At 36.0% G+C, this 16,421-nt stretch overlaps 2 protein-coding genes across 2 annotated transcripts in view; one reads left to right on the top strand and one right to left on the bottom strand.

Moving 5' to 3' along the window:
- LOC107707111 (proline and serine-rich protein 2-like) overlaps positions 1–7,211 on the top strand; it is an 8,131-nt gene extending 920 nt beyond the window's left edge. The window contains exons 2-4 of the mRNA XM_016511014.1: positions 98–244; positions 2,886–3,135; positions 5,657–7,211. Of these exons, the coding sequence (XP_016366500.1) occupies positions 188–244; positions 2,886–3,135; positions 5,657–6,786 (1,437 nt within the window). The 5' untranslated portion in view covers positions 98–187 and the 3' untranslated portion in view covers positions 6,787–7,211. The remainder of the gene's footprint in view (positions 1–97; positions 245–2,885; positions 3,136–5,656) is intronic.
- A 4,268-nt stretch (positions 7,212–11,479) lies between these two features.
- The window catches only part of LOC107707109 (regulator of nonsense transcripts 2-like), a gene marked incomplete at its 5' end in the record, with an annotated part of 16,384 nt that continues 11,442 nt past the window's right edge, over positions 11,480–16,421 (bottom strand). The window contains 5 exons of the mRNA XM_016511013.1: positions 11,480–12,090; positions 12,171–12,272; positions 12,997–13,142; positions 13,857–14,040; positions 14,853–15,128. Of these exons, the coding sequence (XP_016366499.1) occupies positions 11,902–12,090; positions 12,171–12,272; positions 12,997–13,142; positions 13,857–14,040; positions 14,853–15,128 (897 nt within the window). The remainder of the gene's footprint in view (positions 12,091–12,170; positions 12,273–12,996; positions 13,143–13,856; positions 14,041–14,852; positions 15,129–16,421) is intronic.

The raw sequence follows: 16,421 nt of genomic DNA, 5'->3' as shown, positions 1-16,421 counted from the left end.
TGTTTTAATACTACAATTGATTGCTTCTGTTGTCCTCATTTGTAAGTTCACCTCAACCGTTCAGTTTAACCATATATACTTATATCGTGTGTTCCAGGTGCATCACATGAAGCCGGTCAGTCGGGTGCGTGGAGATGCTCAGACCATTTCACACGACCCCTGACCTTTACTGCCCGACCCTTTCACGATGGATGTCCACATGCACAACGGCCAGACGCTTCACTACGGCCTGAACGACGCTCCTGTGAGTATTAACCAGGACGTGTATCGTTTTTACGTAAAGCTAATTATGATGACGACAGCCGAGCCAAACCCTACCTTATTTCTGATCAAGACATTATACATGAAGGAAATAACCCACGCATTCACAAACTCCGATTCATGCCAGAATCACACAAGCAGAGAAACCAGTTCCTTCGTCTTTAAAGCATGACGGGACGCTCATTGTGTTTCGGCGGACAGGTGTGGTGTGTGTTAGAGAGCCTTTACTCACTGCGTCTCATACGCTGACGTTTCAGAGGAACGCGAGTCTGTAGTAAAGACAAGAATGCAGTCTAACAGCATGCACATCACACGATCATCTACACAAAACCAGCAGGTTCTGAACGACACTCGGATGGTTTTAAGACAAGCATCACTATTATCACCGCTAACACTTAGGATTAGTGATTTAAACAAACCAGACACGAACGATTCCTGTTGCTTTAAACAAGCGGACACATGATTACAATTAAGTCGGTTTTATTGGTGAAGGTGGACGATAAAACAGGTGGAAGCATCCCACAGATGCACACTGAACGAGAACCTCGGCCATATTTAGAGACCAGAAGATCACAAAAACCTGATTCATGCAAGACGGTAAGAATCCACCTAGCAACCATTTAGAAACTCTTAGCAACCACATTGCAATCAAGATCATTATAGTAAAAAACCCCGAAAAACTAAACCCATAGTAAAACATCACTTGAAATAAAAAAAATGTAAATAGTATTTATTATAAATTATACTTTTAGATCATATTTTTATAATAATAATAACAAAAATAAATTAATATTTTAATAACTAAAATAAAATAATTATTTTAGGCATAAATGACAAAAACGTCACTACACCATTAAAAATTACTAAAACTTAATTAAAATGACAAAAAAAAAGTCATAATAATAATAAAACCTATAATAGTAACTTTTTCCATGTTCAAACATCACTCACGTTTTCTTCAGAAAACACAAGTCTGCGTTATTTTAATATATCTTATACAATTAAGATTTGTAATCTTAAAAAAAAAACAATCCAATGAAAAATATGCATTTAAATATAGATTTTTAACCATAGACTGAGTGTGCAGAATGAGCTCTTCCTATTGCTTGAATTAAGATGTTTATTGATTATTCAATTAATTTTGTAATTGTGTACAGAAACTATTTTTTTTATCCACTCTTGGCAGACTTTTAGCAAATATAGTACATCATCAGGGAACTAAATGCATACAAATTGCATACTGTGCACAGCTATACATATAAACTCTGTACAAATAGTAGTATGCATACCATCTTAATTATTTTGACATACTATATTTATATGGCTCAAAGCGTTCTGATGGATTGATGCTCTCTCTCACTCGCACTCAATCATTTCCTCATGACATGATTGTGCTGATTGTAACTTGATAACTGCTTGAACAAAACACTCCAGACCTGTGTTTGTGATAAAGGAATAGCACTCAAACCATCAGCTGTGAAGAAAAGCCAGTCCTGCTTCTGTCTGCCGCTTGTTTTCTGAATATCTAATGGCACAGACTAAAAGCAGCCCTCAAAGGTGATGCAATGTGTGCGCAGGCAGCATGGCTTACAGAGGGGCCGTTCAGGGTGAAGGGTGTGTTCGCGGGGCGATGAACAAGCAACCCACTGTTCTCACACACACACACACACACACACCTGTGCGAGCAGCATGAGTAGAGTCTGTGTTCTGCTGCTTGAGCAGAGAGAGGCATCCACCTCTGAAACACTCACACTGACAGCCGACTGATCTCTGGAGGTCACAAAGCACGTGCATTGTTTAAATCAGCAGGTTTATGATTATGGGAAACAAATTCAGTCGTGTAGACTGCAGTGCATAATGCATCATGTCATAAACACACTAGAGACTCCCACACTATTTTCTCAGCTGAACCCATTTGAGCTAAAATATTAGATTTTAAGGTAACACCTTACAGTAAGGTAAACATTAGTTTATTATATTAGTTAACATGATCCAATACTAGTATAGCATTCATAGCAAGTTAAACATTCACTAATACACAAGTTGCATCTGTTAATGCACTAACATGAACATTTTTATTAACTAACATTAACAAAGATTAATGAATGCTGTAAAAATAAAATAGTTCATGTTTGGTCATGCATGATAATAAAAATGCGACCTTATTGTAAAGTGTTACCGATTTTCTCACACACACACACACACACACGACATTTCTAATGTTACAAAAGACTTCTATTTCAAATAAATGCTGTTCATTTGAACTTTCTATTCATCAAAGAACCCTGAAAAGAAAAAGCATCACGGTTTCCACAAAAATATTCTGCAGCACAACTGTTTTCAGCATTGATAATAATCAGAAATGTTTCTGGAGCAGCAAATCAGCATATTACAATGATTTCTGAAGATCATGTGACACTGAAGACTGGAGTAATGATGCTGAAAATACAGCTGCGCATCACAGGAATAAATTACATTTTACTGTATATTCACATAGAAACCAGCTATTTTAAATTACAATAATATTTCAAAATTTTACTGTATTTTTGATCAAATAAATGCAGCCTTCATGAGCATTTGCCCGGTAGTGTACATTACTTACTTGACTCCTTCTCTCTCTCTAGGATGATGATCTGCAGTTCCTCAGTCTGGAGGAGCGGGAGTGTATTTTGTTCTTTGAGGAGACCATCGGCTCCCTGGAGGAGGACGATGAGAGGACAGGAATATCCGCAGGCAACCACAGGCTTGCGGTGGAGCGTCCGCTCTCATACACTACAGCTCGACATCCCAGCCCTGTAGATCATGATATCATTGATCTGGTGCACCCTACACCCGATGCCAGCAAACAGAAAGACACGCTGCCCGTCATGCCAGGTACCTGAACACAACTACTCAATATAAACCACAGAAAACATTACAATTCTGCTTTTAATCAAAATAAAACTTCATCCTAAACATGCAAAAAGCTGTGCTCTGAAAAGTTAGTAACTGCACACTATACTATAGTATATATGCACACTATATAGTGCTTACTATTTTTTTTTAAACAAAATGCATTATGCAAAGATCAAAGTTCTGCAATAAAGCATTGTCACATGACTTCAAGTGCATGCTGTATTCAGCAGTGAAGTCCAAATGCAATCTTAAAAATGTAAACAATCCAATGAAAAACATGCATCTCCACATTCGGCAATTTTGAAATTGCACAAAGAATTTGTTTAGCAAATGCAGTCGGCCATCAGGGAATTTTGTGCGTACAATTTGCATATTGTAACACATATACACCGTAGGAGTAGGATGCTAGGCTATTCCAAACATAACCAGAGGATACAAGATGTCGTCAAATCAGCAATGATATCCAACATGTTGCTTCTTTAGCTGTAATAAGGACAAAATACTGTACATGAAACTATGTTTTAGAGTGTTCAAGCTAATCTTCATAAACATTGTACAGCAAAAGACCAGACAATGGGTCTCATTCACTAATAATTGCGTAGACTATTTTTTATTTATATATGCACAGGAGAACGTATTACAAATTCATAACCAGTTTTAGTTTAGTATCATTTATATACCATTATAGTTATTGAATTAGCTTTAATTTTTATATTTTCAGTTTTCATTTTAATTTGTAGTTACAAATTAACAATTAGTTTTAGTAATTTTGTTGCATGCTTTTATCATTTTTATCATTAGTTTTTTTGGCAACACTTTACAATAAGGTCCCATTAGTTAACATTAATGCATTAACATTAATAATGAGCAATTTGTTACAGTATGTATTAATCTTCTGTAGTTAATGTTAGTTAAAAAAAAAAGAATTAGATCAGATCTATTAAATAAAATAAAACGACAGCTTTTTTTTAAAAATGTAAAATGTTGAAATTAATATTAAGATTAATAAATGCTTTAGCAGTATTTTCTATTGTTAGGTCATGTTATCTAAGGTAGTTAACCAATGTTAACAAAATGAAAATTTATTGTAATTTTTGTTTGTTTTTAAAATTAGTATTTAGGTTTAATTTATTTTTTGTATTAGTTATTTATTTATTTCCAGGTAGAAAGTTGATTGCCAAGGCACCATTTCTAATTTTCATCTAATATTTTAATTAATACTTAAATTATATTTATTATAATTAACTATATAATTTAAGTGATATTATTCATAACTTAATTGTTATTTATGTTTTAATTTATATTTAATTTGTTTTTAGTTGCAATTAGCTGATGGTGATGAAATATCTATTAATGAAAGTTAATGAAAATTAAAATTAGGTTCAGGTTTTTTGTGCCCCATATCCGATCAGAGTCATTGAATATGGAGTATCTGCCGATACGGAGTCCCGATCCGATACTTGTATATTCCTAGTGTTTGGTGCACAATTCAGGTACATTAAAGTTAATTTAATCAATCCAATGTATACAAAGTTGTGCAGAAAGTAAAAGTAATATTTGAAAAAAAAAAAAAAAAAGCGTCTGCTTAATGATTAAATGTAATAAATGTAATATATATATATACACACACACATAAGATACACTATGTATACACACACTGTATAAAGACATTGGTAGATGTAAACATGTTACAATGGTAGACAATGTAAACAGACTGGTTACAATTATAAATATGGGACTGCTGATATAAACTTCTTGTGTTTTATATGTACAATAAACAGAATAATAAATGTGGAGATAAGGTTAGAAAGCATGAAGCTCGCGATGTTAGAATGCCAGTCTATCAGCCAAATCCAAAGCAAGACGCATCCCATAGCAACGCGTTATAACAACGACGTCTCGGATAGTCAGACGACAGATAAAAGTATACGATAAATTAATGAGGGATCACTACAAAAGTGTGCATAAAATACACTGAACACAGAATCAAGCGTGTGTGCGAGGCGCTAGAACAGACCTCACTGGTTGTAGCACGGTACGCACGCACGTTTGAGCTGCTTCTTTCCTTTTTAATGATGGTTGGCAAACCCACTTAAAAGGCATATACCGCCACCTACTGCATGACACCGGCATGACAGCTGACGTAAAAAGGATCGGGCTGAGGAGAGCTGATACGGATCAGTTAAAAATTGCTTGATTGGCCCCGATCGGCTTGGGACATCCCTAATTAAATTTTTTTTTTTTAAAGTATGAAATTTACTTATGAATCATGATGTTAATGAAAACACTTGCTTGCTGAATTCACACAAACACACATATTTGTGCATATTCACACTTAGTGAATGAGACCTAATGTCTTTACAAGTAAAGCGATTGACACTTTTAAATAAATTTCTTTAGATTAGTCATATTGAGTGTTGTCCTTACATATTTCTACATATAACATTTTTGCACCATCGGAGCTGCATTAACCCAACTTTAAATGCGTTTGCCTCATCAGATTTCCAACAGCTGATTATACCCCCGGAGACCCATTTTGAAGTGAAGCCGAAACGTGACCTGGACGTCTCAGACGGGCCGCAATTTGGACACCAGCCGCCCGCAGGTTCAGTTCCCACCCCGGTAGTAATCGCCAGCAAGATCGCCGAGCACCAGGGCGCAGGCGGCACGTCTGCATCGCAGCTGCTCCAGCGCAGACGCAGTCTAGAGTCGCCACCGAACCCCTCGACCAAACACGGCCCTCCGACCCACGCCAAGCCCACGCGTTTTCCCGACAAAATCAGCATGTTACTGGGCAGCCGCGAACACATTCCCCACTCGATCGCCGCCGAAGCCGTCAGCGTTCAGGAGCGCCGGGCGCAGATGCTCTCGAGCCTCTCCGGCACGGCGCACCCTTTGGATGGCGGAGAACCGGCCTGCGTGCGCAACCTTCCCATACGGAGCATTTCGTTTCGAGATCCGACGCCAGACAAGTCTAGGATGGAGGCGCTTTCGAAGCTCGGACTTGCTCAGAGGCGAACGCAATCCGTCATGCATTCATCGAATTTCAGCACTACGCTCAACATTACCAATCCAGCTAACACTACCACCGACGCAGACACTACAGACCACTGCCAAACCAAATCTAGCCCCGCACCAACTTTGACGAGTGCCGAAGTCACACACAGCGATTTCAACAGCTATGGCGGTAAGAGCATCATGCTAAACCCCACATTGTCCTTCAGGACCGAGTACCGCTCATCTTCAGTGCCCAAAACAGAGTCTTCAGATGTCCGTCTCAACAACTTCGGCAGCAGATCGCGAGTCGTGACTCCATCCCATCCAAAGCACGGCACCCAAACCAAGACCATCACCCCAGTAAAAGAGGACAACTCCAGCTCAAACAGGACTTCAAATGAAGGCTTACCCAAGAGGAAAGCGTCACACTCTGAAGCGCCTGTGAAGCAGCTGCCAGCTCCGGCTCCAAAACCACGCTCCGCTCCGCTGTCCCCAGAGTTACGCCGCAAATCTTTGCCAAAGCCGTCCTTCCGCACTCAGGGAATAACGGTGCAGTTTTCTGGGAGAGGAGCCACAGATGAGGCCAGACGTGATGCACTACGCAAGCTAGGTCTGCTGAGAAACACGCCTTAAATGTTCATACGCTACTAACTAATAACATGTAGACTCCAGTACATAAACAACTGATAAGCTATGATTTAACCAATGATCATCTGTTGGACAGCAGCAAGACTTTTTGATTGAGTTTCAAATGCAAGTTTGGAGAAAAAGCCACAGGTAACACTCACACACGCCTGCTTAGAAGTTACAGATCTCTGAAAACATTTGCATCAGTTTTAAATGTAGTTTGTGAAGTTGTTGAGCATGCTGTGGAAGCACACGGCCTGCTTCAGCCATGTTTGCATCATGGTCACATGGTTCCAGAACTGAGCCAGTCACTCGAGTCTTAATTGTCATGTGACTGATGACTCTCCCCCTGACGTTTCAATTGACGAACCAATGAACTAATTAACTTAATTGCGTTTTTTTTCTCTCAATTTTTTGGATTTTTACTGTAGTTTTTTTTGCTTATGTATTGTTGGCTATTGCTACAAATATACCCCAGCGACTTGAGACTGCTTTTGTGCTCCAGGGTCACATTTATGGTTTTATTTCGACAGTTTTTGTATTTTTATTGTGTTTTGGTTTGTTTCATTCTTATATTTTTACTGTTTTTTATTTAGTTTCACTTTTACTTTCACTTTCAAATTTTTTTTTTTGCTCTTCCATTTTTACGTTTTCGTTATTTCTGAAGAACCCAGACTGTACGCAAGAATTACCTCAAGGGTCTTCCTAGAGAAATATCTCACATGTGGTCTCTCAGCAGGTAGTGTGTCTATGATAATGTTGTATTTTTGCTCTCTGGATGTTGAATTGTGGGTTTGGATGTTGGTTGTCAGGTGGAGATCTTTCTCTTCAAACATGCAGAAGGTCTCGTAAATGTAAGTTTAGTTCCTCCTACACTAAACCACAGCCATCCAAATCTAGATCTGGAACATGTTGTTAGTCACATGGGACTGAAATCACCACCAATCACACGCGGTTGTATTTTACCTGTAGTGTATGTAATGTGGATTCCAGTGTGAATGAGCACGAGTGTTAGTGTATGTATGTTTTTAGTTTTTTTTTTCACGACTCCGGTTTTTTGCTTTCATTGAAGCAGTTATTGAAGGACTCCGAATGCATGATTGTGAACATGTGACGCCACTATAAACACATACACACAGGAAACAAAGCAACAGTTTATTTCCACCTCTTTGTGTAAATGTAAATGTTCTTGCATTGGTGAAGATCTTTAATTTTCAGTGATTGTTTCTGAATAAATTCAATTAAACCCGTCATGGTTCAGTTGCAACTGAACGTTACAGATAATGTTGAATCTGGAACGCATTAGATGCAAAACAGGGATTTAGAGATTCACAAACATTCACCAAGCGTGACATTTAATCAGTCGAGTCAATGAAAAGACTAGAAAAATCACAAATTCGAAGCACGGTACAAATGAAAAACACAGAGAAGAGGAAAGTACTAAATCAGAAACCGCACAAAGGTGAATCTCACAAAATCTATGCATTAAGAAGTTTAGAAAGAAAATACTTTTTTTGCATTGAAAAATCATTTTTAATATCTCATTACGGTAATATTTAAAGTACATTTGTCAAGCTGAATTTAATCATGTTGTGGTTTTATGAACTTTAATAACGTGTATAGACAGGATAAGCTGCAAATCATGTACTAAAATAGCCTCTGGGGGCGATTTAAGTTGTTTCTATCAATATTTGTATTTTAAAGATGCTTAAAAGGGTCCCAAACTTACAGGCCTTCAGCAGATAAACAGACGTTCACGTTACCAGTCCTCCCACAGGCGTGTGTTTGCGTCCGGCTCGACTGCATCTGATCAGCTGCACTAGTTAGTGAGTTCAGCGTCTCACGACGGCTGTAAAACAAGCTGGTGAGTGTTTGAGAGCACAGACACAAACAAGCATTCTCACGGTCACAGGAAGTCACTTTACTGCAACAGCGAACGTGTTAGCAGCTGCGTTCAGCCCATGCACGTCTCGCTCAGTGAGAAAAAACATCAGGAGAAAGATCAGAACACGTCCCAAAGTTTGTCTGAAGAACAAAAACACTGAGTTTTCCTCCGTTAAGAGTCTCCGTTCGCTCGCTATCGAACCATCAAGCGGTTCCTGGCAAAATAAAACCACCTCCATCCTGTGTGTCCATGCTGAGACATTTCAGCCCAGCGTGTGTATATATATGTGTGTGTGTGTGTGTTCCCATCCGTGTCCACCAGCTGATGCGGCTCATCTCTGGTTGCCGTGGTGACGCTGTCTCCGTCCCAGAGCAGCACCGCTGTCCATCTCTCCATGTCTCTCTTTGACTCGTTTGCTCAGTCTTACATCATCAGCGTCTCCTGCGGTAAACAGGGTCAAAGGTCAGGGGTCAGTTTGTTCCAAACACAAGTGAGCTGCCTATCTAGGCTACACGATGACGTTCTACGTTCTAGTAGAAGTTACAACTACAAGGTGTTGTGGGTAGGGCTGCACAATTTGGGGAAAAATGTAATAGCGATTTTATTATTTACTAATTTTATTATTTTTACATTGAAACTTGCAAATACAATTTTTATAAAAAATAAAAATGAAAAATAAAAATTGCTCCAGGCACAATTTGGCCAATTTTTTTTAATGATATATCAATATTAATATAAACTACTAACAGTAATTAATAAAATAAAAGTTATTGTTATTATTTATTAAAATATAATATTTATATAAATATACAATATATAAAAATAATAATAATTAAATGTATTTTAATAAAATGAAAATATAATAATATTAATAAATAACAAAATATCATGAATACTAAATAATAATATAGAATTAATACAATTGTAATAAAAATTAATTTAAATTTTAAAGGGGTCAGCAGTATTACCTTTAATTCTGTTTAAATAATTACATTATTTTTATTACTTTTGTGCTACTTTCTTTGTGAAAAAATAAAATAAAATGACATATAACTGAATTATATTTTATATTTATTTGCTATTTTGCTACTTTTTTTTTGCAATAATATTTGAATAAAATTTTGTATTAATTTATTTAAGATCTTGCACATCATTTCGGTGGATGAACTGAGATATTAAGTTATGAGAAAATATGTGATACTTTAACAAAAAATACAAAAAATCACAATTTAATTATTTTAAACTTAAATAATTGTTTAAATTAAATTTGAATTAAATTAAAATTAATTAAACTTTACTTTGCTCTAGAAAGTATCAGAAATTAACAAAAATAATTACATTATCTATAGAAGGAATTAAATTTAATATTTGTCATTTTTGTTAAAATTTTGTTAAAATAATTATAGCTTAGCTCATAGCTTAATTCCTTGTTTAAATCATTCAATTATTTTTTGCTACTTTCTTAATTTAATTTTATTTAAATTTATTGTGCACTATTTTAGAATTGAATTAAATGTTTTAATTAAAAATTAAATGATTAAATATTACATTATTCTTAAAGATCACGTGTGTCATTTCTGTGGATTAAATATTAAGCTATGATAAAATATATTAACAAAAAGTATTTTAAAAATAAATATTTTGCACTTTTACTAAATGTTTAATTAAATTTATTTTAAATACTAAAAACTTGCACTATTGTTATTATATTTTAGCATAATAATCTCATTGCGCACAGCTATATGTTAAAAACGCACTGGCGATACAAATGTAGTGAGAGACAGAAAGAAAACAAGTACAGAATGTCAGACGGATGTCAAGTTTCTGAAAGACTGTGAAGGGTTAAACTGGGTCACTGAGACACCAGCAGACTGAAAACAAAGACGCTGTGTGTGTGTGTATCTATAGTTTACACTCCCAGAGCCACATCCTGAACACACCCTGTAGACCTGAACCATTCCAACACACACACACACACTCACGCTGTACCTGCTGTTTGTTGCCCTTGCGTGTGAGCATGACGAACTGCATGGTGTCGCCACACACACGCACAGAGTCAACAGAAGGTTTTATCCAGCTCACACATTAAGATATACTTGCAGAAACCCAGATATATAACTTGAATATATATATTGCATATTTTTTACATAAAAAAGATCAAAACCACATTTAATTTTTTTAATATTTTTGTTACAATTCTTGCTATTTTCTTATTTTAATTTTATTAAAATTTATTTTGCACTCATTTAATTAAAATGTAATTATTGCACACTAATCTGTAATTCAATTACATTTTCAATTAATTAAATTAAATTTATTCTTAAAGATCATGTGTGTTATTTCTTTGGATAAACTGAGATATTAAGCTATATGAGAAAGTATTTTAATAAAGACAAATATCACATTTATTTCTTTGTTTAAATAATTTAATTATTTTTGTTATTATTTATGTAAATGTATTTTGCAATAATTTATAATTAAATAAAATGTTAAATTAAATTACATTTATTTTACTTTGCATCAAGTAGCAAAAAACTATTAAATTATTTATATGAGGAATTAAATGTGATTTGTAATTTTGGCACCAATTTAACTGTTAATTAATAACTAAGTTAAATTTTATTTTAAAAATAATTTTAAAATGTATATTTTAAAATTATTTTTAATTTATTAACTTAATTAAGATTAATACAGATTAATTGTTAAGAAACATAATTACAAAAAAAAAGCAATACATCGAATTAAACATGAAATTTTAAAAGTAGAAAGACTGAAATAGTATTTTCTTGTAAAGTGTACACCAATAATCTTTGTTTAATTAAACAACTTCAAACCACCTTTATTTGCACCATTGTTATTTAATTTCTACTTCCTGCATAATTTCTCATTGCACAGCTATATGTTAAAAATGCAGATATAAATATTCAAGCTGAAGCGATTATTTTTATTCCTCCTCGTGTTGTTTCAAACTTAAATGCTGTTATTTTTTTGTGGATAGAAAATTTTGAAGCAGCTGTTTTCCATATAAAGCGGTCATAGTGACCACAGCTTTTAAACCCCAAAACTGACAAGAATACACCATTAAAGCATCATAAAAATAGACCATATGACTTGGTTGGAATAGAGCACACAAGTGCTACTGACTACTTTAATGGTGTAGTTTTATCAAATAAAAGCACACTTTCAGCAGTACACTAGAACTCAAAGCAGTCAGAGCTGGACTTGAAGCCACAAATCTACAAATGTGACGATCTTAAGAAAGTCAAAAGGGTCAGTTTTGCTCTCAGAAGCATGTAGAGGAGACGGTTTAGAGAGTGTTTGTGCACCTGCAGGTTTTCCAGCATCATTTTGTCCAGCGCCTGGATGAAGTCCTCGTCCTCGGCACACGCCACGTGTTTGAGTCCTCCGCCGCGGAGAGTGACCTCCTGAGCGACACAAACATCAGCGTTAGCTCAGAGCTCAGAGAAACCGGCAAACCTCCGCTTCAGCCCGACCTCACACTCACGTTATTCTCTTCATCCGTCTCGTTCTCTTTGTTGGAGTCGGTCAGATAGTCGGTGTTCTCCTCTTCCTCCTCACGCTCCTCTTCCTCATTGTCTGAGCCCTCCTGAACACGTGCACAACAACACACACAGTCTAGCTGATTAAACAATGCACAAATGTTAAATGCATCCTCATTTGCCTCTAAACACTCCACGTGAAATGCCAAATTATATACACACACACACACACACATATACATATATATATATATATATGTTGTGTGTATGTATGTTTTATTGATAAATTCACAAAAGTGGTTTTTATCAAAGTAAAGTAATTTGTACCATATGGCACTAGATAAAAGGTTTTGATTTTAATTAATATTAAATAGATGTATAAGTATGTATAATTTGTATGTGTAAATATAATTTTATATACTGTATAAAATTTATATAATAATTATAATCACACACACAAACACACATATATATATATTAATTATTATATACATTTTATACATTATATAAAATTTTAAGTTTTCAATATAATATATTGGTATTTAGTAAATATTTTTTTATTTAAATTAATATTAATCAAAATAATTAATTTGAAATGAAAAACATTTATAGGCAAATGTTAACCCATTAAATCCAAAATCAATCAAATTCAAGTGGTGGCTTTTTATTTTGCATATGAATTTCATTTTGATCTTGTAGTGACTAGTGCTGGTTTGTTGCTCTCATCAGTGACGTCTCTCATCTCTGCGCTTCATCAGTAAACTGTGTGTAAGAGCAGTGAGAGAGGAGGCGGGGTTTACAGCTGTCAATCACACGTCTGAGAACAGTCACCTCCTCCTCGGGTTCATTCATCTCGCTCTCGTTTCCAGACTGCTCCTCGGTCTCGGCTCCTCCCTCGTCTTCATCATCATCATCATCCTCATCCAGAGGCTCGTTCTCGCCCATGGCGCTGGAGGAGCGGCCGTCTTTCTCCAGGCCTGGACACACACACAGGAATGCTGCTACTGACCAAACCAGACCACAAGGGATACAAATAAACCGGCACTACAGTATGACTGAAGTTTAAAACCAGCCGGGCGACAGACACACAAACACACGACAGCATTCCTGAAGAGCTATTCTGGATCTGAGCTGCTTTATCACTGATACTCTTACACTCGCCGCAAGAATGTGTCTTTCTCTCAGCACACGTCAGGCATGAAGCCGTCAATGACTGAGCGCATTAAACAAACCTGTGTGTGAGTGTGAGGAATGCTGCTCGACGGGGAGAGCAGAAACATGAGCAGAACAACTAGAAGAATGACTGCACACACATACTCACACACGCACGCACGCACACGCACACACACTCTCGCACACACACACACACACACGCACACGCGCACACACACTCAACAAACTGTATGTGCTATTGTCCTACACCAACCCTACCCCTAAACCTACCCCTCACAGGAAACTTTGTGCATTTTTACTTTCTCAAAAAAACTCATTCTGTATGATTTATAAGCTTCCTCCCTCATGGGGACCTCAAAAATGTCCCCACAAGGTCAAAATTTACTAGTATTACTATCCTTGTGGGGACATTTGGTCCCCATAACGTGATAAAGACCAGGTACACACACACACACACACACACACACACACACACTCACACTCACACTCACACTCAGAGTGTCAGACGAGTGTTTTACCCAGTTTGACGAGGAACTCTCTCTCCAGCTGTGTGACTTGAGCACAGGCCTCATCCAGAGACGAGCACAGCTTCATTTTGGGCCGCAGCAGCTCCAGCGTGTCTGTGATCATGTACTCGATGTCGATGGGGAACGGCTGATCTTTAGTCCACACATCCAGACTCTTCTTCCACCAGACGTACCTCTAAAACACACAAATAAACTGTGCTGAACATCATATATACAGTATGGAATAAATAATTTTTTTTATGTTTTTGAAAGAAGTCAAAAATACAGAAAAAAATGTAATATTGTGAAATATTATTACTATTTAAATTAGCTGATTTCTATGTGAATATCTGTTAAAATTTTATTTATTTCTGTGATCAAAGCTGAATTTTCAGCATCATTACTCCAGTCTTCAGTGTCACATGATCTTCAGAAATCATTCTAATATGCTGATTTGCTGCTCAAGAAACATTTCTGCTTATTATCAATGTTGAATATTTTTTGTGGAAACCATGATTCACTACCATTCAAAAATTAAAGAGTAAAAAAAAAAAGATTCATCAAGGACGCATTGAATTGATCAAAAGTGACATTAAAGACATTTATAATGTTGCAAAAAAATTATTTCAAATAAATGCGGTTCTTTTGAACTTTATATTTATCAAAGAATCCTGAAAAATAAAATGTATCACGGTTTCCACGAAAATATGAAGCAGCAAAAACTTTAACATTGGTAATAAGAACCATTATTAATAACAGCACCAATAATAGATCATATTTGAGCACGCACGCACGCACGCACGCACGCACGCACACACTCACTCACTCACTCACTCACACTCACTCACACTCACTCACACTCACACTCACACTCACTCACACTCACTCACACACACACACACTCACACTCACACTCACACACACACACACAGGTTTTACCACCAATCACAGGAGACGTCGCACACGATCATCCGTCTGTGATTGGCTGGTCCAAAGGCAAACACTCACCTGGAAGTAAATGAGGAAGCAGTCGAGCTTCTTCTTGCTGGAGCCGCGGTCGAAGTACTGTCCGCAGGTGTCCAGCAGGGTGCAGACCAAGCGGATGCGGAACAGGTGCTCGGGGGGGTCCAGCGGGCTCGGGGAACCGTCTGTGTTCACACCGAACGAGGTGAAGGAGAAGAGCGTGCGGAAGATGACGGCAGACTCCACCATACGGTAGTTATACAGCTCACCCAGGAACTTAGCGCTGCTGATCCGCCGCTGGTTAAACTTGGGCTGGTTCACCTAAGAACCAAACACACATCAACACAAACATCTGAAGCATCTAAAACGTCTCATTAGAATTGCATTATTTTTGTTTAAAAAATAATGCAATTCTATTTTTAAATTAAAATTTTGTTTGCATTATTTTTGTTTTGTTTCATATTTTTTTATCTTAATTGCTTTTTCAATTAAGTCAATTCTATTATTATAATTGCACAGACAAATGCAATTAAACTCTCTTTTAATGTTTTTTAACTATCTTTAGAAGTTACTATAGAATATTAGAACTAAACTGAATCAACATTGCACTAAATAGATATAAGTAATCCGAACAACCCTGAATAATCTGTTTATCTTGGTTTCCATGAAAATATTCTGCAAAAACTGATAAGAATCAGAAATGTTTGTTGAGCAGCAAATCAGCATATTAGCATGATTTCTGAAGATCATGTGACACTGAAGACTGGAGTAATGATGCTGAAAATACAGCTGCGCATCACAGAAATAAATTACATTTTCAAATATATTCACATAGAAAAAAGCTATTTTAAATTGTAATAATATTTCAAAATTTTTGATCAAATAAATGCAGTCCAGGTGAGCAGAAGAGACTTAAAACATTAAAACAATTAAAATAATTAAAAACTTTTGACTGGTGGTGTGTGTGTGTATATATATCATTAACAGTGATACATTTCTGTAATTAAGAGCTAATGCATTTAATGTGTTTAATTCGAATGAAAATAATGACTCAATGCAAAAAAAAATTATATTAGGACTAAATATTAGAACTGAATCATCATTGAACTGAATTGGACTGAATAATGACACTATTGTCTTTTTAGAGCTGCTTCACAACTGAAATAAAATTATATTCCTAATTTTTGAATTTTGAACATTAATAATGTTTCTGTAATTATAATGTTAATGTTCTGTAATTAATAATGTTTCTGTAATATAATATTTTTCGGTTAGACTTTATTTTAAGCTGTCCTTGTTACAGAGTACTTAAATGTATAATTACAGAGTAATATTAATTACCTACATGTACTTACTATATGGTTAGGGTTAGGATTAGGGTTTGGCTTAGGGTTACTTGCATGTAATTATGCATAATTTATTGTTATTATAATAGTAAGTACATGTAACATGTGTAACAAGAACAACTTAAAATGAAGTGTTACCTATTTTTCCTGTATATTTCTGTGAAGCACACACACACACACACACACACACACACACACACACAGACAGACACACTCACACACACACACACACAAACACACACTCACACACTCACTTCACTCACTCACA

This window comes from Sinocyclocheilus rhinocerous, unplaced genomic scaffold (assembly GCF_001515625.1).
Source record: "Sinocyclocheilus rhinocerous isolate Xijiao unplaced genomic scaffold, SAMN03320098_v1.1 scaffold2160, whole genome shotgun sequence".
Taxonomy (NCBI): domain Eukaryota; kingdom Metazoa; phylum Chordata; class Actinopteri; order Cypriniformes; family Cyprinidae; genus Sinocyclocheilus; species Sinocyclocheilus rhinocerous.
Note: the sequence above shows the minus strand (reverse complement) of the source record. Positions and strands in the feature narration are given on the sequence as shown.